Raw genomic sequence first — 25,756 nt, forward strand, 5'->3', positions numbered from 1 at the left:
GCAAGCTCCAATACATAGGGGAAACTGGGAATACCCTCTTAACTAGGTTTACACAACACAGATATAATATCATTAGGAAAAAGGACACTGGTACCCCTCTGGTACAACATTTCATTCTACAAGGCTGGTCTCAGCTGGAGGCTACAGTTCTAGAGGCCAGCTTTAGGTGGTCCACTGCCCAGAGAAGGAGGGCTGAACGGATCTGGATCCATAAATTAGGTTCTATACAGCCTTCCAGTTTGAATGAGAGAGGTGGAGAGGGTTCTGGGTTTATGCACTGGTGCTCATTGCCTCTGGTAGTGGCACCCACCTTTCCAGTTCCCTAACCCCCTAATTAGTGGAGCTTTGTAACGATTACATACATTTGGCATACGATTTACATAATGTACTTGTAACTGCAGTTCCTTAGTACTCACCAGCCGGGGCACTGCAGACCACAAAAGTCATATTAGCATTAGCTTACGTAAAACGGATGAGAAATATGTCATCGTAATTATGTAAATTGTATGTTACAATGTGAACATCCCCTACTGATGACATGTTTCGCATATGCAGTACGTAATCTGCATGTCCAAATAACCCTAACCCAGAATACAATTTACGTCATTTGTATATTATCTCAAATGTTTGCCTTGTACTTAGGGTTGGGCTTTAACCCCTCAGATGGTACATTTCTCTTCTTTTTCTGGCATACGGAATGCGTTATTTGTATGTCTAACATTATACGCAAAATGAATGATTACATTTCTTTTTCTGCATATGGATTACGTAATACGTTGTCTTCCAAAGCAGTAAATGCAAATACTCTATTTTGATTACATTCAAATCATGCCATCAATACAAATAGGAAATAAAAACATTTGACTGAAAATGCAATCCTACCCCTAAGGATGACTTTATTTGAACTAAGACTTACTAAAATGAATAACCCAGAGATTTATTTCAACAATAATTATTTATTTAACTAATTCAATTATGACTTTTTCTTGCAATTTCAAACATTGTTTTTTACTATAGTAAAAACATGACCATTGAATATTGACCATATAACTACAGTTGTCTAATCGACTTATCAAGTGAACACTGTCTCAAAAAACGATGAAGTAAATATATTTTTCATTCTAACAAAACATTTAGATGCTAACAGAAATCTTATTTTCAAATTAAATTGTACTTTTTGCATCATTGACCTATTATTACTACAAACCGTTACTCTGAAGAACATGATAATTGAATTTAGAATATTTATTTTGTATGTCTGACATAACACAACCATCATCTAATAAAGTGAACACTCAAAATTGAACTAAAATTACTATATTTATCAGTCAAACAAAAAATGAATATCGATATTAAGTTTTTCTGAATAGACTTGACAAGAGGAGAAGTTGTAAAAAGTCATTTCTCTCTTCTTGCATTCACTCAGCAGGGTCTCATTTTCGCCAGGATACTGTTCATCTGTAGGGTGGAGACCTGAATGAGTATTGGTATTTCAAATATTTCTCTTCATCAAAAATAGATGTTACATTTCCCAGTAGCTTCTTTTATTTAATAATGTTATTTTCCATTTTGAACGTGTGGCGGCTGTAGGTGTTTCGTTTGTTTTCTTTCTCCACCTGCTGATTCCTGTTTCGCGGGGAAATCAGACGTGATCTACCGCTGTCGCCGAGACAATGATCGTATCATACGGGACTTACGGAGGATTTAAGGAGTGGTTGAGACGGAAGAGGAAGGGGGGGGAGAGAAATGGAGAAGGAGAGCGAAATTGTTCTGTGTATGGTATGAAGGGTATGAAGTACCGTGTTATAATTATAGTAGCGGAGTGTACGTGATATTGTGTTCTTTTTGTGGTTTAAGTGTTTGGTTTGTTTTGGTATTTGTGTTAACCACCTGTCTCTTGTTTCCATAGGGGAGGAGGGGAAGGTGTATAGTTAGAGCTGCCCGCGGGTATACTTGTCCGTAGGTAACTATATGTCTAAACACACTAGGAAGTACCGAACGGACCAACCACTGTATGTTTTGTAAAGGGCGCCTTATTAGAGTGCCAGTTAGGGAACTTTTTGTTAGTTAGGAAGAATACATCTTTTGTTTAGTTCTTTGTTTTGGTTACGGTCGGACCCCTTTTTCCCTTTCCATGCTGGTCGGTTGGAGACAGGTTGATGTTTTTGATGTTTTTTTTTTATTATTATTATTATTTGCTCATTGTTATCGGGAACGAATAAATTCCCTTAAAACGTACGCGAGATCTGTGTTGGTTTGGTATCTTCTTCTGCACTTACGACCTCACAGACTCACCAAAAGTGCTTCGGCACCTGGGGCGCCACCTCTAGGTAACACCAGTCGTAACATAGGTTACTGTTCACCTACCATTTTTACAGTGATGTGTTCTCCCAAATAGGCTCTGAATGCCTCGGCCACCTGCTCCTGGAAGGTGCTGTCGTAGAAGAGCTTCCTCCGTGTAAAGGCATAATTAGAGCACATCAAATCATTGTAGCACATCAAAACATTTTAAAACAAAAGTTGATCTTTTATTTCACTTACCTTATTTCCGACAGGGGCTGATGGCACGGTCCTAGGCAGTGGAGACATAAGCTGAAAAATAGAACATAAGCATATTTTAGCAACACTATAGAGCAACTAAACATTTATCTGTTACAAACATGTTGTGGACAGTGATTAGATCCTACTGCTGCCAACTTGTCCTCCTCTGAATCTCCTTCGACTCTCTGTCTAGCCTGGGATGTCTTCCTGACATTAGGATGGTCGGAATCACCCACGGACAGATAATGCACATCACTGTGTGAAAATGTTCCCACATCAATGTCAGACTGACTGCTGGGATCTTCTTTGCGGTCATCGGTTTCTGAGTCTGTAGAATTTGAGGGTTTCCTCCGGACGCCACTCGGTCATTTGTCTGCAACATCTTGATCTGGTTCTTCAGCTGCTTGACCCTCCTGGACTGCACCTTCTACCTTTCCTGATGCGGTCTTGATTCCCTCTTCAATAGCTCGCTCAATAAATTCTCTCTGAACGTGAGATTCAATAACACTTGTCTCACAAACATAAAACTTGTTCACGATATCTTTACTGTGTCACATACCGGTCAGTACTTTTTGACGGGCCTGTTCATTTAGCGTTTTCTTGGCCTAAAAAAAACACATTAATTTGACATTAACCAGAATACAGAGGTTAGCAGAGTAGCTCTAAAAAAATTTATGTGTAAAACGTGTACTTACATAGGTAGTGTCGAAGTCTAACACTTCCCTGAGTTGGTTTGATGGAAAGGAGAATAACACACCAGGAGTCAGGTCAATTACCGTACCGTATATTCCGTTTATTACAGAAGCTTCTGGAGACAGAGTGTCGCCCCACAATGTCTAAAGATTTAGCAGTCACACCAGTATTATTTATACTTCAAACACGCCTAAAAGTGGGGTTGGTGATAACCAAGCATGTGTGCCATTGGTCCTGTTTATGTTATTTACCTTATATGTGTAAATGCAGCCCAAACATCATCTTTGGCCTTTGTGGTTTCTGTCTTGAATTCCCCCTGCCCAGACTGTGTGTGTTGTTAATCGGTCCCCCTCGGTTTCCTGTTAGTCTGACACACACAGGCTCAGTCTGCTCTCCTTTCCCAGCAACAGCCTAAATAAGATTTTCTGTTTTCTACTTGCAACAGTTTCAGCTTATGCTACATACATTCAACATTTTGCTTTAATTCTCACAAAAGTTTGACAGTTTATACATTCAGTATATCCACAATTCCCCCTTTTGATCTCTCCCCAGAGAGATCACCCCAATTCTCCAAGCTCCAGTTCTCCTGGGTCGTGCTGCTCCAGTAGAGGCATCAGCATCTCTGGTGGCGGTCCTGGAGCCTTCTCGATGGCTGTAGAGATCACTCTCATGGCGAGCCCTCTTATGCATGGGATACAACAACACCCACAAGTAACCATTATAGCACAAAATGTAGCAAGCGATAAAAGAACAGAAATTATCAAACCTTTCCATTGGCCGAACATCGAGGTCATCCATTCCTCCAGCGGGTTGTCTATCCCAGAATGCTGTATGTGACCCCTTGACATAGTCCAATTCAATGCCCCCAAATTTCCTCAAACAGGTGTCCTCAGGTGGGGTCGCGAACCTCTTCGCTGGGGGAATGAAGACCCAATGCCAACCTGGGAAACCTGTAGCAACATACAACACACATATCATTATTCCACCAATGTCCATATACCACTTCATTCTATTCTCATCTCCTCAGACCTTTCTCTGTAACCCTGTCATCTTGGTACGAGTGGTAGGAGCCACTCTGTGTCCTATACCCCCTTTTGTTACAGTATTCTTCAGTTCCTTACCCTAAAAGTCTATTCCTTGTCCCGGTCCGCTCCGGGCACCGGTCCGGCTGGTTTTGGTCCTCCTCCCGTCCACACTGGGGCGAGCTCTTCCTTTCTGGTATCGATGAGGTCCGTCAGCGACCTCCCTGGCTCCTGCGCTGGTGTGCACTGGCTCCAATGGTACCACGTCTCTCCCTTGGCGTCCACCTTGGCTCCGACCACTTTCGCTTGATGACCTACAGCAGCACCCACTCCGCCTGGGGCAGGTTGTGGTCCAGCGGGTGCAGGTTCTTCCTTTCTCCGACTGGTGAATTCTGAAACGAGAGCTCACAATTAATCAAAATACACTGTGATCTTTAGGCCATTTTTCCCCTTCCGGGACCGCAGGCCCCGCACCTGGTCCTGGAAACTGTCTCCCCGTCAGCAGCTCGTATGGGGTGAACCCGGTGGTCTGATTTAACGAGCATCGAATAGTCATGAGTGCCAGTGGCAGTGCATCTACCCAGTTCAATTTGGTCTGTGCACATATCTTAGCCAACTAGTTCTTTACATTTTGGTTCATCCTTTCTACCCTTCCCTGGGACTGTGGGTGGTATACTGTGCCAAAAGCATGCTTTAGGCCCAATAAGCTCTCTACCTTCTGTAAGTCACAGTTCTTAAAGTGAGTCCCGTTGTCTGACCTGATTTTCTCTGGAAAGCCGTGTCTGGGAATGTACTGGTTCACTAAACACTTGATCACTGTCTGACTGTCCTCCCTCCTAGCCGGCCAGGCCTCTGGCCACCCAGTGAACATGTCCACACACACTAACATGTAACGGCACCCCCGTACTGGTTCCCCCATGTCCGTTCTTCCTATCTCCTGTCCGGGTCTCGTCATCATGGGGAACGCCCCCATCTCAGGTTTAATCGTTGGTTTTGGATTGTGGTGAGTACAGGTGGTGCACGTCCTAGTGTAGTTACAGACCATGTCTACCATAAACGGGTGCCACCAGTGGCACAAGTTTCTTAACATTTGAGCCGGCCCTACATGGTCCAACCCATGGGCTTCTGCAAATTTATCTCCCCGCACGGCTGGTGGAAGTATTACTCTACCGTCTGGCCCTCTCCAGCGCCCTCGCGTTTCTGTTGCTCCTCTCTTTTGTCAAATTGTTTTCTCTTGTGGGGAAGCCCCCTTTTGATGTCTCACTAGCTCGTCTCTCTCAGGGCCTTCTCCCCACCCCACTTCCTCTTCTGCTCTTACCATCATTACTCGCGGAGTGTACCCTGCTGCCTGTTTCGCTGCTGTGTCTGCCGCTTGATTTCCCTGAGCCACAACGCTATTTAAGTTATCGTGTCCTTTGCATTTTATGATGGCCACCTTTTCCGGCAGCTCCAGGGCCTCGGCTAGCTCTCTCATCTCCGCCTCGGATCAGTTTGTCCCCTGCTGTTCTAAACCCGGGTTTTAACCACTGTCCTAGCTCCATGTGTGCCGCGCCTACCGAGTATACCGAATCTGTGTAGATGTTTACTCGCTTCCCCTTGGCCTGCCTGAGTGCCTCTATCACTGCTCTCACTTCTGCTCTCTGAGCTGACTGCAGTCCTTGGAGTCTCTCTGCTTTGACCGTGACTAGCATCCCTGCATTGCTTCTCTCAGTACCTGGTTGAATATGCCAGGGGAAAGCACGAACCCCTGTGGTAGTCTCGTGTATCGCCATTGTCAACCCCTATGTGTGAAAGAAAAGATGTCACAAAGTTCATCTGCTAGTTGGAGACAGAAAAAAGCATTAGCCAGGTCAATGTAGGTAAACCATTTTTGATTAGTGAGTGCTTCTAAATATACCCAATCGGTCCCTGGTGCCTCTAACCGATATGTCTTACAGCTGGGTGAGTACCATACGTTTGGCGCCAGAGTGGGTGTCCAATCAGTGCCTTCGACCACCCTTTTAACCATGGGCCCCAGGTCTTTCGCTTGGTGTTTAGGATGCAGGGCCAGTGAGGCATGCGGGACGGACTCCTCCGCCATCATGTACCACTGTTCCTGCTCGTCAGTCAACTGTACATCTGCCGCTACCCCTTCCGGGCCTGCATATATGAATATAGACCCGATTTGCCACGTGTCCCCACACACTGCATCCCCAAACCACACTCTATACACCTCATTGCACTCCTCTCCTCATACCTCCCGTACTCTCTCTCCTCATACCTCCCGTACTCTCTCTCCTCATACCTCCCGTACTCTCTCTCCTCATACCTCCCGTACTCTCTCTCCTCATACCTCCCGTAGTCTCTCTCTGCTCTTGCCTTAAACGGCCTTCCTTCCTCCTCAGTGTCTGTCTCGCTCTCTGACTTTGTGGTTCTACTCAACTTCCTCTTTTCTTTCTTTTCTGTCGATTGGGCTACTGGCTCACTGTTCTCCTCATCTCTAGATTTCCCTTTCTTGACCATACTTTCCTTCTTCTCCCTTACCCTGTCTCGATTCTTGGTACACTCCTTTTCTTTATCCCACAAAATTGCATGCAATGGTCTCCTTTCATCCATCCTTAATCCTGCCTCTCTTACCACCTGTTGCAACTTTTTCTCTATCTGTCCCTTTTCTTTCTGAGTTGAGTCCATCCTACCTACAACTGTCAGTACATTTGCCACCTGCATCTCTAATATCTTCCATCTTCCCATACCTGGACCCCACCCATCATCATCCAATTTTCTCTCAAACTCCCCGTCCATTTCCTTACTAGTGTTTATTTATGTGTGAGATCCTAACTCACCCGTTATGTTCGAGGTGTCCCTATCTCCTCGGGCCGTTCACCCGACTGATTGTTCAGTGTAGATGCATCCAGTGTTCTCTTTTTTTAATAGGGGCTTAATGGCAACTGTTTTTAGAGATGTTGGGAAAATGCCTGATTGCAGAGAGCTATTAACTATTTGCTTTAGGTCCATTGTTATAGAGTTTTTTTTTATTTTTTAAGTCTAATGGCAGCAAGTGGAAGCTTTAAGATGTCGAACTGTTTCTTCTAGGGATTTTTCATCAATTATATTAAAATGCAACATAGTAACCAAGTTATGTCTTGGTGGTCGTGGTGACAGTACAGAGTCCTTGTTAGACTGTGTAGTTCTGATGTTCCGTCTAATACTTATACTTTTTTCACCAAAGAAACACGCAAATTCATTACATTACACAGTGGACATGAGTTCTGATGCTATCTGTTTTATTGGGTTTGTAAGCTTGTCGACCACAATAATAGAGTGCGGGTATTGTTGATATTCTTGTTGATCATTCACGATAAATGTTGCTGTCTGGCCCTGCGTAACTCTTTGTTGAAGCTACCAAGACTTTGTTTATAGATGTCATAGTGAATTTTATGTTTAGTTTTCCTCCACTTAAATTCCGCTTTCCTACATTCTCTTTTCAGGGCGCTTACCATCATGGTGGTTCTCCATGGGGTCTTCTGTTAGCACATAGTTTTCTTTACCTTTACTGGTGCAACACGATCCATGACATTCGATATTGTGGCATTAAAATTATCCAGGAGTACATCAACTGACTCACCACTTATTATTGGAGAGATAGCTATGGCATCAATAAACTGAGCATTGGTACTCATTAATGTACCTTTTCTTAACAGAAACAGAGTTTACTGGAACATAAGTGATTAAAAAAAGACACAGAAATGATCAGACAGGGCCAAATCTTTAACCATGACAGAAGAAATACAGACCTTTAGAGATAACCCGATCTAGAATGTGGCCTTGAGTGTGTGTACGCTCTTTCACATGTTGAGTGAGATCAAAAGTGTTATAATCAACTGATATAACAGTGAGTAGTTCAGCTAAATCATCAATAAAATGTGCAGAATATTGTGGAGGTCTGTAAATGGTTAAAAACAAAATTTTGGGGGTACCCTTCAATGTAAAACCGAGGTATTCAAAAGAAATAAAATAACCTATTGTATTTTCTTTGCACTGGAATGTATCTTTGAATAGGGCAGCCACTCCTCATCCTTTCCTACCATTTCGACACGTATTCATATACCCAAATTTTTTGGGTGTTGTTTCGTTAAGAATTGCAGCCCAAGAAGTGTTACAGATCACTTGGGGGTTTACATGGCTGAGCTTCTGGCGGTGCAGTTTGCATTGAGGTGGGTGGAGGACACGAAGCCGGATGGGGTGGTTATTTGCTCTGATTCATATGAGGTGTTGATAAACACAGGATAGAGTAAGAAGGGATGGGATGCAGGTCTCATTCATGTGGGTTCCAGCTCATGCTAGGGTGGTGGGAAATGAAGGAGCCGATAAATTAGCAAAACAGGCTCTGGTGAGGAGGGTGGTGGTGTGGAAAGAGGTGAGGAATGTGTGGCAGGACCAGTGGAATGCGGACACCAAAGGAAGGCACTTGTTCCAGATACAGGGTGAGATTGGGGATGGAAGGAGGGCAGTTAGGAGTAGGACGGAGGAAGGGATTTTGACTAGATTGAGGGTGGGGAACTGTGGATTGCACAACACGCTACACATGATAGGGAAGCATCCGACTGGGTTGTGTGACTGTGGGGAAGTGGAGACGGTGGATCACGTCCTGAGAGGAGAGAGGGAGAGTTTGCGACAGGGTCTGAGGGCAGAGGGGGTGTTGAGTCTAGGATCTATGTCAGGCTGAAGTAATACAATTAAAAACGAATATATTCTCACTTTATATGTTGTCCGCCTCTTTGGCATTCTTGCTCCTAGTCAGTTGTGAGGTCCGATGTCACACATGACTTTTCCCACCGCTCTGCGATCTTGTGAAACTATTCTGTAACGGATGACAAGGACCATGCACAGTTAATGACTGTAAAAAAATAATTATGCATGTGTAGTATAAAAATAAAAACGTCTGTACAAAGAGTACTCGTGTTGGGTATTGCTTCCATCCTTTGGCTGGTTGTGGGAAGACCTGAACATAGTGTTTAAAATTCGGGCTTTGTCAGCATAAGGGGGCCACCATGCAAGACCATCGGAAAACCACTGCTTTGCCTCTGTTCCACAGCACAGTGGAGAGTAACTGTACATTTGGGTAAACATGTAAATTCCTGTTAGCAAGATTTAAACCACCACTATTTTGGCTACATCAGCAATTGCACAGAATCGCCTAATGTAAACAAAAGAGAACGGCGCACATTCGTCAAACTGGAGATAAGAAGCACATCTACGTTACAAGCTAAAATCTCAGTTCTCCCTGTAAACACTGAAAACTGAGTTTCTGAATATCTTCACCTTGAAACAAGTTTTTCAAAAGGTCAGTTTCAGTTACCTAAAACACAGTTTGCGTTTGGACGAAAGGCCAAAATGCATAGAAAGCCCCAGGAAAAAAAAAGTGTACTTAGTTAGCTAGCTAGCTAGGGTATACTGTGCACATTGTTGTAGTTCACATTATTAGATAGAAACTGTGGATACACTGACTGAATAAGCTGTTAAACTGTTGTGAGCATTTAGGCAAAATGTTGAATGTCTGTACCATGAGCTGAAACTGAAAGTTGCAAGTAGAAAACAGGAAATCTTATTTAGGCTGTTTCTAGGGAACGAGAGCCAACTGAGTTTGTGTGTCAGACTACAGGAAATAGAGGGTGGACAGAATTAACAACACACACACACACACCTAGTCTGGACAGACCTGAATTAAGAATAGACACAAGACAGAAACCACAAAGGGCAAGATGATGGTTGGGCTGCATGTACACATATAAGGTAAAGAACATAAACTGGACCAATGGCACACATGCTTGGCTACCTCAACCCCCTATTTTTAAGCGTATTTTAAGTATAAATAATGCTGATGTGACTGCTGAATTTCAGACATTGTGCGGCGACACTCTGATAACTAAGCTAGCTAACTTGATTTCTAGATAGAGTTTGTGTACTCACCTTATGTTGTATGACATTTTTTGAGAATTAAGTCTCTTTTTGTTATGAATCCAAAAATGATTACTGAAAAACAAGACGTTTTCTGATTGGTCAATATTCGTTTGAGATCGGTTTTCTGTTGATCTGTTTTCCTATTTTAAGTAATAATCCAATGACCGAAAGGTACACGGACCAATCCAATCCGGGTCTGGTCGTGACATGTTATGTTATGTTTTTTTTTCTTCCTATTTTTTTATTTAAAATCTAAAGTACGAAAAATAAGCTTTTATTTGTGTTTTTGTATCAGATTCTTCAACAAATAACTAAATAACAAATTGTTTTTTAATTTTCCGATTTTGGACTCTCAATTCAATATGAAAAAAACGAGTCTTACACGGATTTAATCTGTTTGGCAAATATTCGTTTTGAATTGAAAATCAAATAACGAAAATCAAATATCAAAGAAACGTTTTTTTTTTATTCCATTTATTCAATGTACAAAATAATCCAATGACCAAAAGGTACACGGACCGTATTCTGACTGTGTCGTAAGCGGAAGTAAACATCGTGTGGTTTCACGTGTGAGCGGGAGAAGACGTTTTTATAAGTAATCCTAAACATCTCTGAGTGTTGAGTGGCATGGCGCTAAAATTGGAACGATTTGTCTGTCCGGGGAAAGGCAATGGTCTGCGAGCAAACCAGAGAGTGCTAGCAGGCGAACTCCTGTATACAGCGGAACCTTTAGCATGCTGCGTGTCCAGCCAATGCAGAAATGTCGTTTGTCACAGTTGCTTCTCACGGTAGGAGTTGTAAGATAACGTATTCGTACTGTTTATTTAAACACAGTTTTTCTTTTCGTCCCGATTATAATTTTATAAAATGTCATTAAAGTGTACCTTTATATAGCGTTAACGTAGTCCTGCCGCACTCTTATTTCTAACGAAACTGTCTTTTGAGCGTGACTCCTGTACTGAATTCTGACGTTAGAAAACACAGTTGTTTTTGTTTCTCCATTTATATCAGGTCTTGAATATCTGAGTATGGCAGAACTATGTCAGTGGTTCCCAACTACGGTCCTCAAGTACCCCCAACAGTACACATTTTCATTGTAGTCCCAGCCAAGCACAGCTGATTCAACTTGTCAACTAATTATCAGGCTCTCATTGAGTTGAATTGGGTGTGCTTGTTCAGGACTACAACAAAAATGTGTCCTGTTGGGGGTACTCGAGGACCGGAGTTGGGAACCACTGAACTATGTACATAACTAAGATGGCAATTGACTAGAGGCAGTGGTTTTCAACTGCACTCAAGATGTGAAATACTTATCTACCCTAATGGCAAGTAGTAGACAAATAGATTGTAAAATGATAATAAAGGGAAAATGATTTTCAGCTCTGTAAAGATCTTCACTCAGAACCCATTGTCATTTTTAGTAAGGGCCGACTGGGAGCTTTACAATGGCTCCTCTTTAACACTGTATGTGTGTGTGTCAAGACTGAATTTCCTGGCAGTACCAACAGCTCAGTTGTAATTACACATTCCCTTATCACCAAGTGGCCTTACCCGTAACCAAATTCCATCTTCTTGTGCATGTGTTGAGAGCATCCGATTGGCTCCCTCTTATTTTACCTCAGAATGATTAGCAGCAAAATACAGTAAAGCATGTTATTAACAGATGTTTCTCTTTCATCCTTTCCTCACTCTCTCATCCCTTCCCTTCACTCTCATCCCTCCCCCTCTCTCATCCCTATCTTCCTCTTTCATCCTTCCCTCTCTCTTGTCCCTCCTTCATCTCCTGTATCTCTCATTCCTCTATCTCATCCCACTCATTCTCATTTTCCTTTCATTCCTTTTCCTTTCGTTTATCAGTTATCTTTGAGTGTGCTAATGGAATGCCTCACTTATGAATAGCATCATTTCCAGTGCCAAGTCATTATCCTGAGGGAGTCCAGTCCAAGCTGGTTGAGAAAATGCTATGAATGATTTTATAGCACATTATATCCTACCAAAAAATAAAATATAACAGTATTCTCTGGTAAAACAGTATACTCTAGTAAAAGTTGTTGTGCAATCTGCAAAAAGTTTAATGTTTTCTCTTCAGACTTTCCTTATGTCTGTCTGCATACTGGAGAAACAGACCAACGAAATACCTGTCGGAGGACATAAGTGATTCTGACCCCTGTGGTTGTTTATGTGTGATAGGAGGTTATTAAGGAATAGGGAGGGAGAGTGTGTATTGGCTACCTTTCAAAGACTACAAAGAGTAAGAGCCAAATACAACTGGAAGGTATTTTACCACTCAGCAGAATGGGTATGTCTTCATCCTGTCTGCTACCAGCACTTAGACTGGAGAGCTTGCTTGTGTTAATGGACTTAAAATACCTCTATACCTACTTACCATCCTATGTTGAGTTAGCGAATAAAGCATTTGGTCTTCTCATACATAATACTTCATGATACATTTACATTATATGTTTGGACTGCCCAACCTGTAGGTTGTTGTTGTCATGCTTTTATAAAGAGAGAAAATGCAGCACATGTGGACACAAGCAAGCAAGTTTATTTACAGTGGGGAGAACAAGTATTTGATACACTGCTGATTTTGCAGGTTTTCCCACTTACAAAGCATGTAGAGGTCTGTAATTTTTATCATAGGTACTCTTCAACTGTGAGTGACCGAATATAAAACAAAACATCGTAGAAAATCACATTGTATGATTTTTAAGTAATTCATTAGCATTTTATTGTATGACATACGTATTTGATACATCAGAAAAGCAGAACTTAATATTTGGTACAGAGACCTTTGTTTTCAATCACAGAGATCATACGTTTCCTGTAGTTCTTGACCAGGTTTGCACACACTGCAGCAGGGATTTTGGCCCACTCCTCCATACAGACCTTCTCCAGATCCTTCAGGTTTCGGGGCTGTCGCTGGGCAATACAGACTTTCAGCTCCCTCCAAAGATTTTTTATTGGGTTCAGGTCTGGAGACTGGCTAGGCCACTCCAGGACCTTGAGATGCTTCTTACGGAGCCACTCCTTAGTTGCCCTGGCTGTGTGTTTCGGGTCGTTGTCATGCTGGAAGACCCAGCCACGACCCATCTTCAATGCTCTTACTGAGGGAAGGAGGTTGATGGCCAAGATCTATTTTTCTTTACTTCATCACAGTCTTCAGTGCCCAGACTGCTCACAATCTCAGTGGTGATGTCACTGTATGTCCTCTGGCGTAGGGCAGGGTCCATGTGAGACAGGGACTTCCACCTCGGATCCAGGGCAGTAGATCTGTGAAGGTAGTCCTGTAGAGTAGGGGGTGAAGTGTATCTGGGCTGCAGGTCCTCTCTAATGGCAGTCTTGACATCTCGAGTGATGATGCTGTTTCCACACTTGGAGCCATGGATTGTAGAATCCTTGTTTTCAGCGGCAGGATCATTGACACAGATGGTGAAGTTTCAGTGCTCAGCAGAGATGTAACAGTTTTGAGGGGTTTAAGCACCTGGAGGACCTCCTCTGCCAGTCTCACATCATCATCAGACAGGGTGATGATGTCTTGGACATTTTTCTTCAGGGTCTTGTCGGTCAATGCAGAGTATATAGCTGCCTGCTGCTCCAGATAACGCTCCAACATATCATAAGTGGAGTTCCACCTTGTTTGGACATCATGTATGAGCTTATGAGTAGGCAGCTTTAGCATTTCTTGCTAGTCTTAAGCACATGAGCAGCTGTTGTGCTTCGGTGGAAGTAGGAAACCACCTTCCTGATCCTCCCAAGGAGGCGGTCCATCCTAATGACTGAGATTCCCTTCTGTGATGCCAAATTCACTACATGTGCAAAGCACCCTATCTGTGGGCCCAGTTCACTGCTTTTATTAGATTTTTGGCATTATCAGTTGTGACTGGGATATTACTAGTACTGGGCCTCTATCTTCTATTCCTCCACTGCTCGTGTCAGTACCTGCGCAAGATGAGTGCTTGTGTGACTCTCGTAGAGGGGGCGTGTCTGCAGCACTGGACTTCTCATCTCCCTGTCTGCTGTGATGAAGTGAGTGGTTATTGTCACATAGCTCTCCGTTCCCCTGGACGTCCACCCTTTTGTCGTGAGCGCAACAGAGGATGCTCGGGATAGTTCATCCACAACTTTTTTTCTTCTCCTGCTCATAAAGATCTGGCACAATCTTTTCGCTGAAGTGGGTGTGCGACAGGATGTCGTAACATGGCTCAAGCACCTTCAGCATGTGTTTAAAGCCCTCGTTTTGCACAACCGAATATGGCCTGATGTCTGCCCCTATAAACACACCGATAGCGTTTGTGATGGCTTTAGCCCGGTCTGATGGTGCAACAAGGGGCTGCTTAAATGCCGCTGTGATAAGCGGTTGTTGAGCAGCTTTCGTTTTCACTCCTGTCAGTGGAACACCGGGGTGATGTTGCTTCAAATGCGTGGCCATGCTTGATGTGTTTCCACTGTCATATGGCTTTCTTGTGCCACAGTGCCTACACACCGTCATGGTTTTATCCACTAACCTCTTTCCTTCCTCATTATATTTGACAGGGAAGCCAAAATGCTCCCATACAGGGGATTTAAATGTCGCGGGGCGTTCAAGCTCCTCCATTTCTCCACTTGCCATGACCACGCTGTGTGTGGACTGAACATGAACACAACAATTATAATTTTTTCAGATATCAATCCGCGGATCACGTGTGTGCCGAACCGAAGATATTGAGACAAACGGATCACAGATCAATGACGATCCGTTGCACCACTAATAGAATGCTGTTGGTGACCGCTTTGATATGACTGTTAAATGTCTCTCAGAACACCAAGATGACACACTTGAGCCCTAGAATCCAGCTCTTTACTAATACTCTTTTTTTGTCAAACACAATCTGTTTTATCTTGGTTTAATTGTCTACATTTTTGGTCTATCCGGGTATTTATGTGCTCTATACAGTGACACAGAGAGTCTATTGAGCTGTTGTCATACGGTTCGAGTGCCATTTATATATATATATATATATATATATATATATATATATATATTTGATCGGCATAGCTGTGGTAGTTAATGTTATTCTGTAGCCCAGAGGTAGCATATAGAGATTGAACAGAAATGGTCCGACAAATGATCCCTGGTGAACTCCGCATGTCATAGCCACCCTTTCAGAATCATGATTACCAATGGTGACAAAGTAACTCCGGCCATTTAGATAAGATCTGAACCAATTAAGGACCTACCCAATTTTCCAGCCTATCTATAAGTGTCAAGTTATCTACAGTGTCAAATGCTGCACTGAGATCTAATAGAACCAGAACTGTTATTTTATTGGAATCAGTATTCAGCCGTATATCATTTAAAACCTTTATCGTGGCCATTTCAGTACTGTGGTGAGGTCAGAGGCCTGATAAAAATGTGTCTAAGGGTACGCTTGAGTTCACCAAACTGCGGAGTTGAGGCTATAAAAGGGAGATTTGATACAGGTCTATAGTTGTTCAATATAGTGGCATCGAGTGTTCCCTTTTTTTAATAATTAAGAAACCTCTTGAGCGTGAAAGAAAAAATTTAGATTTCCGCCTAAACAGCCACTGCCCATTATAACTGCAATATATGTTCACATATGTTATCAGGACAGGCGCAGTGAAGGTATTCTGTATAAAAAACACATGGGAGATTATTAGGAATTCATCAGAATATAGATTGGAATAAACAAAGTTTTCATACACAAGCTAAAACATTTGAAATGTTTCTATTCTTTCATGGACAGGCTAAAACTCATACTGATATTCTCAGCTATACACACATCCTGTGGTTACCCAAACATGTCAACTTCATCATAAAAAAACTGGGGATTGATAGACATAAGTGCTAGACCGGGCAGCTATTTTAGTAAGTTGTGTCAAGAGCCATTTCCAAGTATCCCTTTACTTCAAATCTGAAAATTACATCATTCTACTGTTTGATGTACATCTATAATGTTTTTAATGCCATTTCTTTAGTATAGAAAAACAGCCAGAGGCTATCCCCTGCCTGGGAAATCTGCATACCACGGTAGGGACAATCTAATTGGCTACTGGACTTGTCAATTCAACCCAGAGCTAGGCTAACAGAGGCTAACAAGCGTTTGCAACGGAAACTGTCATCAATATACCACAACCCTCGCATAAATACGCATCCAGATGGTCCGGACAATCTAGGTTATCAGTCATACATGATCGAATAACATTGCCAATAGGCTGGTTAAGGTTCTAAGAACCAAACAATTCATTTGGTACTGAACTGGAAGCTCATAAAACTCTGTATGCCCATAAAAAGTAGTAAGATCTAGACCAGAGATGTTGTACTCTGCCAGAGAGGGGACATCAGCAACTACCGCAGCATATATGATAGGGGGAACCATTCAAAGTTTCTAAGTACCCCAGATCTGGGGTAATTACATCCAAGAGGTTCTATTTGCTGTAGGTCTATTGTTAGAGTCTTAAAAGTTGTTTTATTAAAGTCTGATGGCAGTGTGTCGAGACAACATGTTGAACTGGTTCTTCTAGGGATTTTTGGTCAATTGTATTAAATTGCCACATAATAACCAAGATATGTTTTGGTGGTCATGGTGACGGTAAAGAGTCATTGTTAGACTGTGTAGTTCTGATAGTCCATCTAATACTTTACATTTTTTTACTAAAGAAATTAATTCAAATTCATTACATTTCACAATGGACATGAGTTCTGATGCTATCTTCTTTATTGGTTTGTAAGCTTGTCGAACATGACAAATAGAGTGCATGTATTGATGATATTCTTGTTGATCATTCCCGATAAATGTAGCTGTCTGGCCCTGCCATAACTCATCGTTGAAGCTACCAAGACTTGGTTTATCGATGTCATTGTGGATTTTAAGTTTAGTTTACCGCCACTTATGTTCTGCTCTTTTCAGGGCGCTTACCATCCTGGTGGTTGTCCATGGGGTTTTCTGTTTTCTCATAGTTTTCTTTATCTTTACAAGTGCAACACGATCCATGACATTCAATATTCTGGCATTAAAATTATCCAGGAGTACATCAACTGACTCACCACTTATTGTTAGAGAGATAGCTATGGCTTTCATAAACTGAGCATTGGTACTCTCATTAATGTACCTTTTCTTAACAGAAACAGAGTTTACTGGAACATCCGGGGTGATCAATGATTCAAAGAAGACATAGAAATGATCAGACAGGGCCAAGTCTTTAACCATGACAGGAAATATCGAGATCCTTAGAGATAACCAGATCTAGAATGTGGCCTTGAGTGTGTGTACGCTCTTTCACATGTTGAGTGAGATCAAAAGTGTCAAGTAGTGTAGTAACATTTTATTTGGCATTATTGTCCATATTATTGTCTATGTTGATGTTAAAATCCGCTGTAATAATAAACAAGTTATAATCAACTGATATAACAGAGTAGTTCAGCACATTTTTCAGTAAAATTTGCAGAATATCTTGGAGGTCTGTAAATGGTTAAAAACCACATTTTGGGGGTACCCTTCAATGTAAAACAGGTAATCAAAAGAATTAAAATTACCTAGTTTTTTTTCTTTGCACTGGAATGTATCTTTGAATAGGGCAGCCACTCATCCTTTCCTACCATTTCAACACATTCATATAACTAAATTCTTGAGGTGCTGTCTCGTTAAGAACAGGAGGGTTAGGGGTGTAACGGTCCCCAGAAGTCACAGTTCGTACCGTCAACAGTCATGTCCAATTGATAATTGGTGATCCTTGGTATTTCATTTATTGAATAATTATCTAGTGTAATACATTTGTAGAATCTTAATCTTCAGTAAAATAAGCAGAGAGAATTCAAAGAGTGTTGATAGGATATACAGCTCTGGAAAAAATTAAGAGACCACTGGACCTTTTTTCTTTCCTTTCCAAAAAAGTTGATAAGACAATACGATTTGTTTCTCAAATTGCATGAAGAATATAGCACAATGAGCTACATACCTTTAACCCTCGGAGTACTACGCTTAAAATGTTTGGGTGTCACTTCTTTTATATTTGGGCTTATAAACAATATGAAATGTGAATCGATCATTGTGTATTTGGCATTAAATTATTCCAAATTACCTCAGCTAATACAAGCTTGCATGTTAATGTTCTTATAAGGTAGTGTTTTAGGGAAAAATGCACAATTAAGTAAATTTCATAAGCAAAATCAAATTTTTTCTATATTTCATTTAATTCTGACCATAACACACCCATATGGAGTGATACTCCCAATACAAATGTTCTGTGCAAACACAATGCACATTTGTGTAAGAAAAGGCTTCACTGTAACGACTCGTCTTGGTGTAGTGTTGGAGGGAACCAGACGCAGGCAGATATCACGTTCGTTGGTTTTATTACACAACAAACAAACCAAACATGAACGGAAAACAATACTAATGACTGAATGAAATCAAAGTGCGCAACATGCGTCTTAACAATAAACATTCAAACAGTACATTAAACAACACTCACCGATTAACCTACAAACAGCAACAATGACAGCGACAGCAACAATGATCCACAATGTGGGGAGCAGAGGGGAAACATATATACACATACAAACGAGCTAGATTGGGACCTGGTGTGGAAGATTGGAAACATGTGACAGTCCGGGATGTGTTCGTGAGATATGGGAACTTGTGAAAACATGGCACGGTGGCCCTGCTGCTCACCGCACCATGACAGTACCCCCCCCCAAAGGCCCGGCCACCGGACGGGCCAAGACGAACCCCAGCCCAAGGGAGGGGGGGCGGGGCAGCACAGTACCCCCATCGGCACAAACCCGCCGAGGGGGCGGAACAGCCGCGACTAACCAGGGTGGCGGAGCCGTCGGGACAGGCCGGGGAGGCAGAACCGGCTGAAGATCAGGAGCCGGCGGAGGGTCAGGGGCCGGGAGAGCCGACGGAGGGTCGGTAGCCGGCGGAGGGTCAGGGGCCGGGAGAGCCGACGGAGGGTCGGTAGCCGGCGGAGGGTCAGAGGCCGGGAGAGCCGACGATGGGTCGGTAGCCGGCGGAGGGTCAGAGGCCGGGAGAGCCGACGGAGGGTCGGTAGCCGGCGGAGGGTCAGAGGCCGGGAGAGCCGACGGAGGGTCGGTAGCCGGCGGAGGGTCAGAGGCCGGGAGAGCCGACGGAGGGTCGGTAGCCGGAAGAGCCGAAGGAGGGTCGGTAGCCGGAAGAGCCGAAGGAGGGTCGGTAGCCGGAAGAGCCGAAGGAGGGTCGGTAGCCGGAAGAGCCGAAGGAGGGTCGGTAGCCGGAAGAGCCGAAGGAGGGTCGGTAGCCGGAAGAGCCGAAGGAGGGTCGGTAGCCGGAAGAGCCGACGGTGGGTCGGTAGCCGGAAGAGCCGACGGTGGGTCGGTAGCCGGAAGAGCCGACGGTGGGTCGGTAGCCGGAAGAGCCGACGGTGGGTCGGTAGCCGGAAGAGCCGACGGTGGGTCGGTAGCCGGAAAAGCCGACGGAGGGTCGGTAGCCGGAAGAGCCGAAGGAGGGGCCGGGGCTGCCGGGACAGGAAGGGGCGCCGGGGCTGCCGGGACAGGAAGGGGCGCCGGGGCTGCCGGGACAGGAAGGGGCGCCGGGGCGGCCGGGACAGGAAGGGGCGCCGGGGCGGCCGGGACAGGAAGGGGCGCCGGGGCGGCCGGGACAGGAAGGGGCGCCGGGGCGGCCGGGACAGGAAGGGGCGCCGGGGCGGCCGGGACAGGATGGGGCGCCGGGGCGGCCGGGACAGGAAGGGGCGGTGGCAGCCAAACCCCGGCAAGCTCAGGCGGTGCAGGCCACTCCTCCTCGGCCTCAGGCGGTGCAGGCCACTCCTCCTCGGCCTCAGGCGGTGCAGGCCACTCCTCCTCGGCCTCAGGCGGTGCAGGCCACTCCTCCTCGGCCTCAGGCGGTGCAGGCCACTCCTCCTCGGCCTCAGGCGGTGCAGGCCACTCCTCCTCGGCCTCAGGCGGTGCAGGCCACTCCTCCTCGGCCTCAGGCGGTGCAGGCCGCTGCCACTGGCAGGAAGGAGGCGCTGGCTGCTGCTCAAATGCAGCAGGGGGCGCTGACTGCCGCTGCTGGCAGGTAGGAGGCGCTGGCTGCTGCTCCAATGCAGCAGGGGGCGCTGACTGCCGCTGCTGGCAGGTAGGAAGCGCTGGCTGCTGCTCCAATGCAGCAGGGGGCGCTGACTGCCGCTGCTGGCAGGTAGGAGGCGCTGGCTGCTGCTCCGATGCAGCAGGGGGCAATCGGCGCCGTGGCGCAGGGACAGGGGCGGCGGAAGGCCGCGGAGCAGGAAGCGGTGTGCGCCTAATTGCCAGCCTACAGCCTGGCCAGCCTGCACGGGGTCGAGGAGGCACCGGACATAGAGGGGGCGCCGTCGGGACTTCCCTCGGGCACCCTCTCAGCCCCCCCCTAAAATTTTCCTGGGGGGACCTCGGACCGGGCGTTGGGCACCTCGCCCTCTTCTTCCTCCGGCCTCGCCTACGTCCTGTCCTACCTGCCTCCTGCATGTCCTGCAGGAGACCCTTCACCAGCTCCCCTTGCTCTTTGGTGAGGGGCTTGACCACTCCATACTGGTCCATGCCCCACAGTGGCACCCCGAACCCGTCTTGGGGCAACCCCCAGCACTGCTCCCCAAGGGGATCCTCCTCCACTCTCTCATAGACAGCTTCGTCGTCATCTGAGGAGAGGGAGTCAGACCCCCAATCGCCCCTCCAGGTATATACCCTCTCTGGAGGGACTGCCTGCTGGTTCCAGGTTTGGTGGATCATTCTGTAACGACTCGTCTTGGTGTAGTGTTGGAGGGAACCAGACGCAGGCAGATATCACGTTCGTTGGTTTTATTACACAACAAACAAACCAAACACGAACGGAAAACAATACTAATGACTGAATGAAATCAAAGTGCGCAACATGCGTCTTAACAATAAACATTCAAACAGTACATTAAACAACACTCACCGATTAACCTACAAACAGCAACAATGACAGCAACAATGATCCACAATGTGGGGAGCAGAGGGGAAACATATATACACATACAAACGAGCTAGATTGGGACCTGGTGTGGAAGATTGGAAACATGTGACAGTCCGGGATGTGTTCGTGAGAATATGGGAACTTGTGAAAACATGGCACGGTGGCGCTGCTGCTCACCGCACCATGACATTCACAATGAATGTGAACAGAAAAATGAAATAATTTGCCTTTTGTCCAACATGTTTTTGACACAATTTTTCATAGAAATCAACCACCCCGGTATCTCAACCCAAAAACATTCCAAAAACACTTTTCAAACCCTTTTTCTTACACAAATATGCATTATATCACAATAAAAGTGAACAGAACAATTAAATAATAATTCACCTTATGTGCATACAGGACAATATGATTATGACACCCATAATTATTTTCTATATGATTGAATTCAGACCACACACAGCCATGTGGAACAGTTCTCCCATTCCTAATACGCAAAGCAGACAATATCTATAATGATCACATTTGTATTACATAATTTCATGATAAATAGTTTATTAGGTGTTACTTACCAGACTGTACTTGCGTTAGCATTAGCCTGTTGTTAGCATTCGTCCTTTGTTGTCTGGTAACTCAGCTATCCAACGTTTGATAACCATAACAGACTATGGCTAAATTTTGTAAAAGTGTTTTTACGTTTTGCCATTTTATACTAATAATAATTCTTATAAAACTGTTGAAAACACAAATCCTTTCTTTGTCTTTTCAACAAGTTAGCGTTACGCAAGGACACAATGCTAAAACGTTCGCTAATGCTAATTTAGCATGCTAGCTAAGCTGACATACTGCTACAACCTCTTCTACAGTCAGAATGAGCAAATGAAGAAAACATAACTTAAGTCCCACCCAGCAACCTTATGATTGGATCAAATACGCAACAGATACCTTCCCCAGATTGGGTAAAATAAACTATTCTGCATGGCAACAGCCTTCCATTGGATGCTGTCACTCAACAGCCCATCCATTGGTCAGGTGCACAAGGTTTTGGTTTCATTTGGACAGGATGACAACAACAAGGATATATGCCAAGTAAACACAAAGCGCATCTGCGTTTTCATCGGACTCTTGTTGAAACAGCAAAGAAAACAGAATCTCTCTATTACAAACCGTTTTGAAAATATGTAATACTATGTAATTGTTATGCAAATAAGCCCCGGGCGTGGGCGCTACCGCCTAATCCGTCCTCAGAGGGTTAAGAAACATGTTGTACCCTGAAATTATTTGATAAATTTTTTTTTTTGTTGATGTGGCGGGAAACATGTTGCAATGGTGGGTGCCATGGTAAAATCAACACAACTGGTGTGTACAATAATTGTTGTCTCTCACTCTCTAGGCATGAAACTCTCCTTCGATGTTCTCAGTGTAAGGTAGCACGGTATTGTGATGTCACCTGCCAGGTAAGCAGCCTAACAAGACTGTTGCTCTAATTTTGTTTGGTTTGTCCACACTACTTAAAGGAAAGGTTTGCTATTTCTCATCCTGTGGCCCTTTTTCCTGATTATCAAGCCTATTCCTGGACTGTGGATACATAATGTTTTGGATTTAATACAGTTTTTAGAGTTTAGGATTTTTTAAAAGGAAGCCTCTCCCGGCTACAGTGAATGTGAACGGGGCAATTGATGTAGCATTTGAAATTATATGATACATTTGGTTTTCCTGAAATGGGAAGGCCACAATGTATTGATATAGGTCTCCGTATGTTCTCTTGAAAAGATTGGGGGGTGTGCTTTAGAGTGACATGACACTGTCCTGATATTGTCATAACCATGACATGACACATGAAGGAATCATTTTGAACATTTATGAATGTTGTCATTAGGTGTCATTCTTTGATTATGTCATTTATTATGCAAACTTGAAATTAACTGAGACAAAATATCCTGCCAATGTCTTTGTTGTGACAATTTGACATTAACTGAGACAACATAACCTGTCAGTGGCTTTTTTTCTGACCACATGACAGTAACCAAGACAACACAACCTGTGATAAACATGGCCCTAATTATCAAACGTTTATGGCACCCAGTATTCTGTAATCTTTTTAATGTTGATGTAGGACATCCATTCATGTAACTAGCATTTGGGGTTGATATAGCATTATAGGTGGGCCTATAGGGGGCAGTTTGATGTGGTTGTGTTGCGTTGGAACTGTAAACGATCAAAACACCTGCACGTTCTCGTAACTTTTCAAGGAAATGCCATGTCTTTCTCATCATTTATCCTGTTTTCCTGGTCGGTACAGCACAAAAGTACACTGGACCTTTCAATACAGTTTGCCTGTTAATATGTATGTAATATGAGTGTTGGATAAGCGTGTTAATTGTACAACTATGACAGAGACCCATGTCTATGTAAAATGCCATGATGGTGATGCATTCCTTTGGAAAAAACATATTTGTTACTGTACTGAATTGTTTTTTTTCCGAAAACAACACTCCTGACATTAATTCTAGGATTAATATAATGGAATTTTGTAACTGTATTGTTTAGGAGCTTTGCAATCGTTGCACTGTAAGGGTTAGCGATTAGCTTGTTTCTTTGTTATAAGTTGGCTTGGGTTGGTTATAAGCTGGCTCCAGTAGGCTGTATGCTAGCTCCAGTCAAGTGTTTGTCAGTTCCGGGTAGCACTTTGCTAACTTGCTCAGCCATGTTCTATTTGTGTTAACATGAAGGTAATTTGTTAAACTGTCACTATCTAGCCTTATTTATAAATAATGTTTTCAATGTGATTGTATTATGAATAGTTCATATTATTTAGGGCCTAGGCTATTGTTCATGCAAAGAACTGGGTACTGTACATGAATGGATTTCCTGTATCAACCTTAACAAATTACAGTACTAACTGTGTTCTTGCAAAAAACTACATGAGTTTATGTCCTGAGTCAACATGAACAAATGACACTGCACTCTGTTACATCTTTACGACAAGTCCAAATTGTACCACTGTACTTGAGGTCAAGAAAAATATTAATGACACTTATGAATGCATTTGTATGTGTTATAACACATCATGACATCTTTATGACAAGTCCAAATTGTGCCACTTTTCTTGAGGTCAAGAAAGATATTCATGACACAATTATAATGGTCTCATGACAACCAATGTCAAAACCAACCACATATGACTGTTGTATTTAATGCTAACACATAAAGCTAAATAGTTTCTTCAAGTTTGATAAGCAGGCCTGCTATGACATGTTTATGGCAGGTAATGTTTCTGACTAACTGAGCCACAGTGTGGTTTGGCGGTTGCTCCGTAGCCGACTGGAAGGCCCTGCAACGGGTGGTGGAAACCGCCCAGCACATCACTGGTACCCAGCTCCCAGCCATCATAGACCTCCAGCACAAGTGGTGTCTGCACAGGGTGTGTGGCATCATCAGGGACCCTTCACATCCATGCCACAAACTGCCCTCCTTCCATCAGGCAGGTGGTACAGGTCTCTTCATTCCTGCACCAGCAGGCTTAGGAACACTTTCTTTCCATCTGCTGTAACCCTGCTGAACTAGGTGACCCATCACTAACCATATCCACCCTTTGTACTACTGGACTCTGACACTGCCTTGCAAAGTTTGAAGTTTTCAGTTGTTACAGGTTCATGTCTACGCCGGGAACTTATTTTGCTGCTATCCCTGCATTTCAGTTGCACATGTTACCCTACTCCTTCAATTTCATTGTACTGTACTTGTTTAATTACCATAAAGTTGAATCTAATCTAATGTTGTCATGGTTAATGTCAAGTTGTCATAACAAAGACATTGTCAGGTTGCGTTGACTCAGTTAATGTCAAGTTGGCATAATCACCCGAATGACACCTAATGACAACGTTCATAAATGTTCATAATGACTCTTACATGTGTCATGTTATGGCTATGACAGTATCAGGACAATCTCATGTCACTCTTATGCTCACCCCTTCAAATAAAGTGTTACCCAATGCACTACCTCACAACATCTGTAAACTGCCACACTCAAGCTAATACCACGATGCTGTTTCAAAACAGCCAAACTATTGTGCTCACCTCATTGGAGTTTACTAGCTGGCAACAAGCATAATTTATGGTATTTATCAAAATGTTTTGAGAATGTGCTGTCCCCTATTGTGTTAATAAAATTAATCTAGCTTATTGTCTAAAAGACAATAATTCGGGAATGTTACCTATCAGGGAAATTTACTGACATGGTTGTTCCCAACAGGATCAAAATCCTACCAATGCCCTGTGGTAGTAATAATTTCAGTACATACCCATACTGTTCATGCAGAACGGGAGTTACAACAGAATTTTCCAAATGGCTACAGTACATGCCTGCTTACAGAATTGAGCATTGTCCATTTTGTTCCTCCAGCCTCTGCCTCTTGCAGTTTCTTTGGGATGAGGAAGGTTTCCAAAACTGCTCGGTTGATAAGAACTTGAAAGTCACTGCCATCTGTTGCACTCACTGGAGCCGATTCCGCCTCATCTACGGACACCTCAAGGTTCTCGATGGCATTAGGTAGCAATAAATCCCACTCCTAACGTGAGCTACAGTTTAGTAAACAAAGATGGTTGCCA

General features: G+C 43.7%; 1 protein-coding gene and 2 long non-coding RNA genes across 3 annotated transcripts in view; 1 reads left to right on the plus strand and 2 right to left on the minus strand.

The window, feature by feature from the left end:
* Window positions 1–2,368: 2,368 nt before the first annotated feature.
* On the minus strand, window positions 2,369–3,264 carry LOC105005620. Its single transcript, XR_002196522.3, has 4 exons — window positions 3,237–3,264; window positions 3,101–3,146; window positions 2,542–2,592; window positions 2,369–2,448 (listed from the first exon to the last, which is right to left on the minus strand). It is a non-coding gene; the product is annotated as an uncharacterized LOC105005620 (long non-coding RNA).
* A 1,346-nt stretch (window positions 3,265–4,610) lies between these two features.
* LOC109615531 lies at window positions 4,611–10,260 on the minus strand. Its single transcript, XR_002196521.2, has 3 exons — window positions 10,206–10,260; window positions 8,994–9,096; window positions 4,611–4,648 (listed from the first exon to the last, which is right to left on the minus strand). It is a non-coding gene; the product is annotated as an uncharacterized LOC109615531 (long non-coding RNA).
* A 469-nt stretch (window positions 10,261–10,729) lies between these two features.
* Window positions 10,730–25,756, plus strand: part of smyd3 (SET and MYND domain containing 3) — a 146,859-nt gene continuing 131,832 nt past the window's right edge. Inside the window, 2 exon segments of the mRNA NM_001303768.1 lie at window positions 10,730–10,984; window positions 22,539–22,602. Of these exon segments, the coding sequence (NP_001290697.1) occupies window positions 10,824–10,984; window positions 22,539–22,602 (225 nt within the window). The 5' untranslated portion in view covers window positions 10,730–10,823.

Source organism: Esox lucius, chromosome 15 (genome assembly GCF_011004845.1).
Source record: "Esox lucius isolate fEsoLuc1 chromosome 15, fEsoLuc1.pri, whole genome shotgun sequence".
NCBI classification, from domain to species: Eukaryota; Metazoa; Chordata; class Actinopteri; order Esociformes; family Esocidae; genus Esox; species Esox lucius.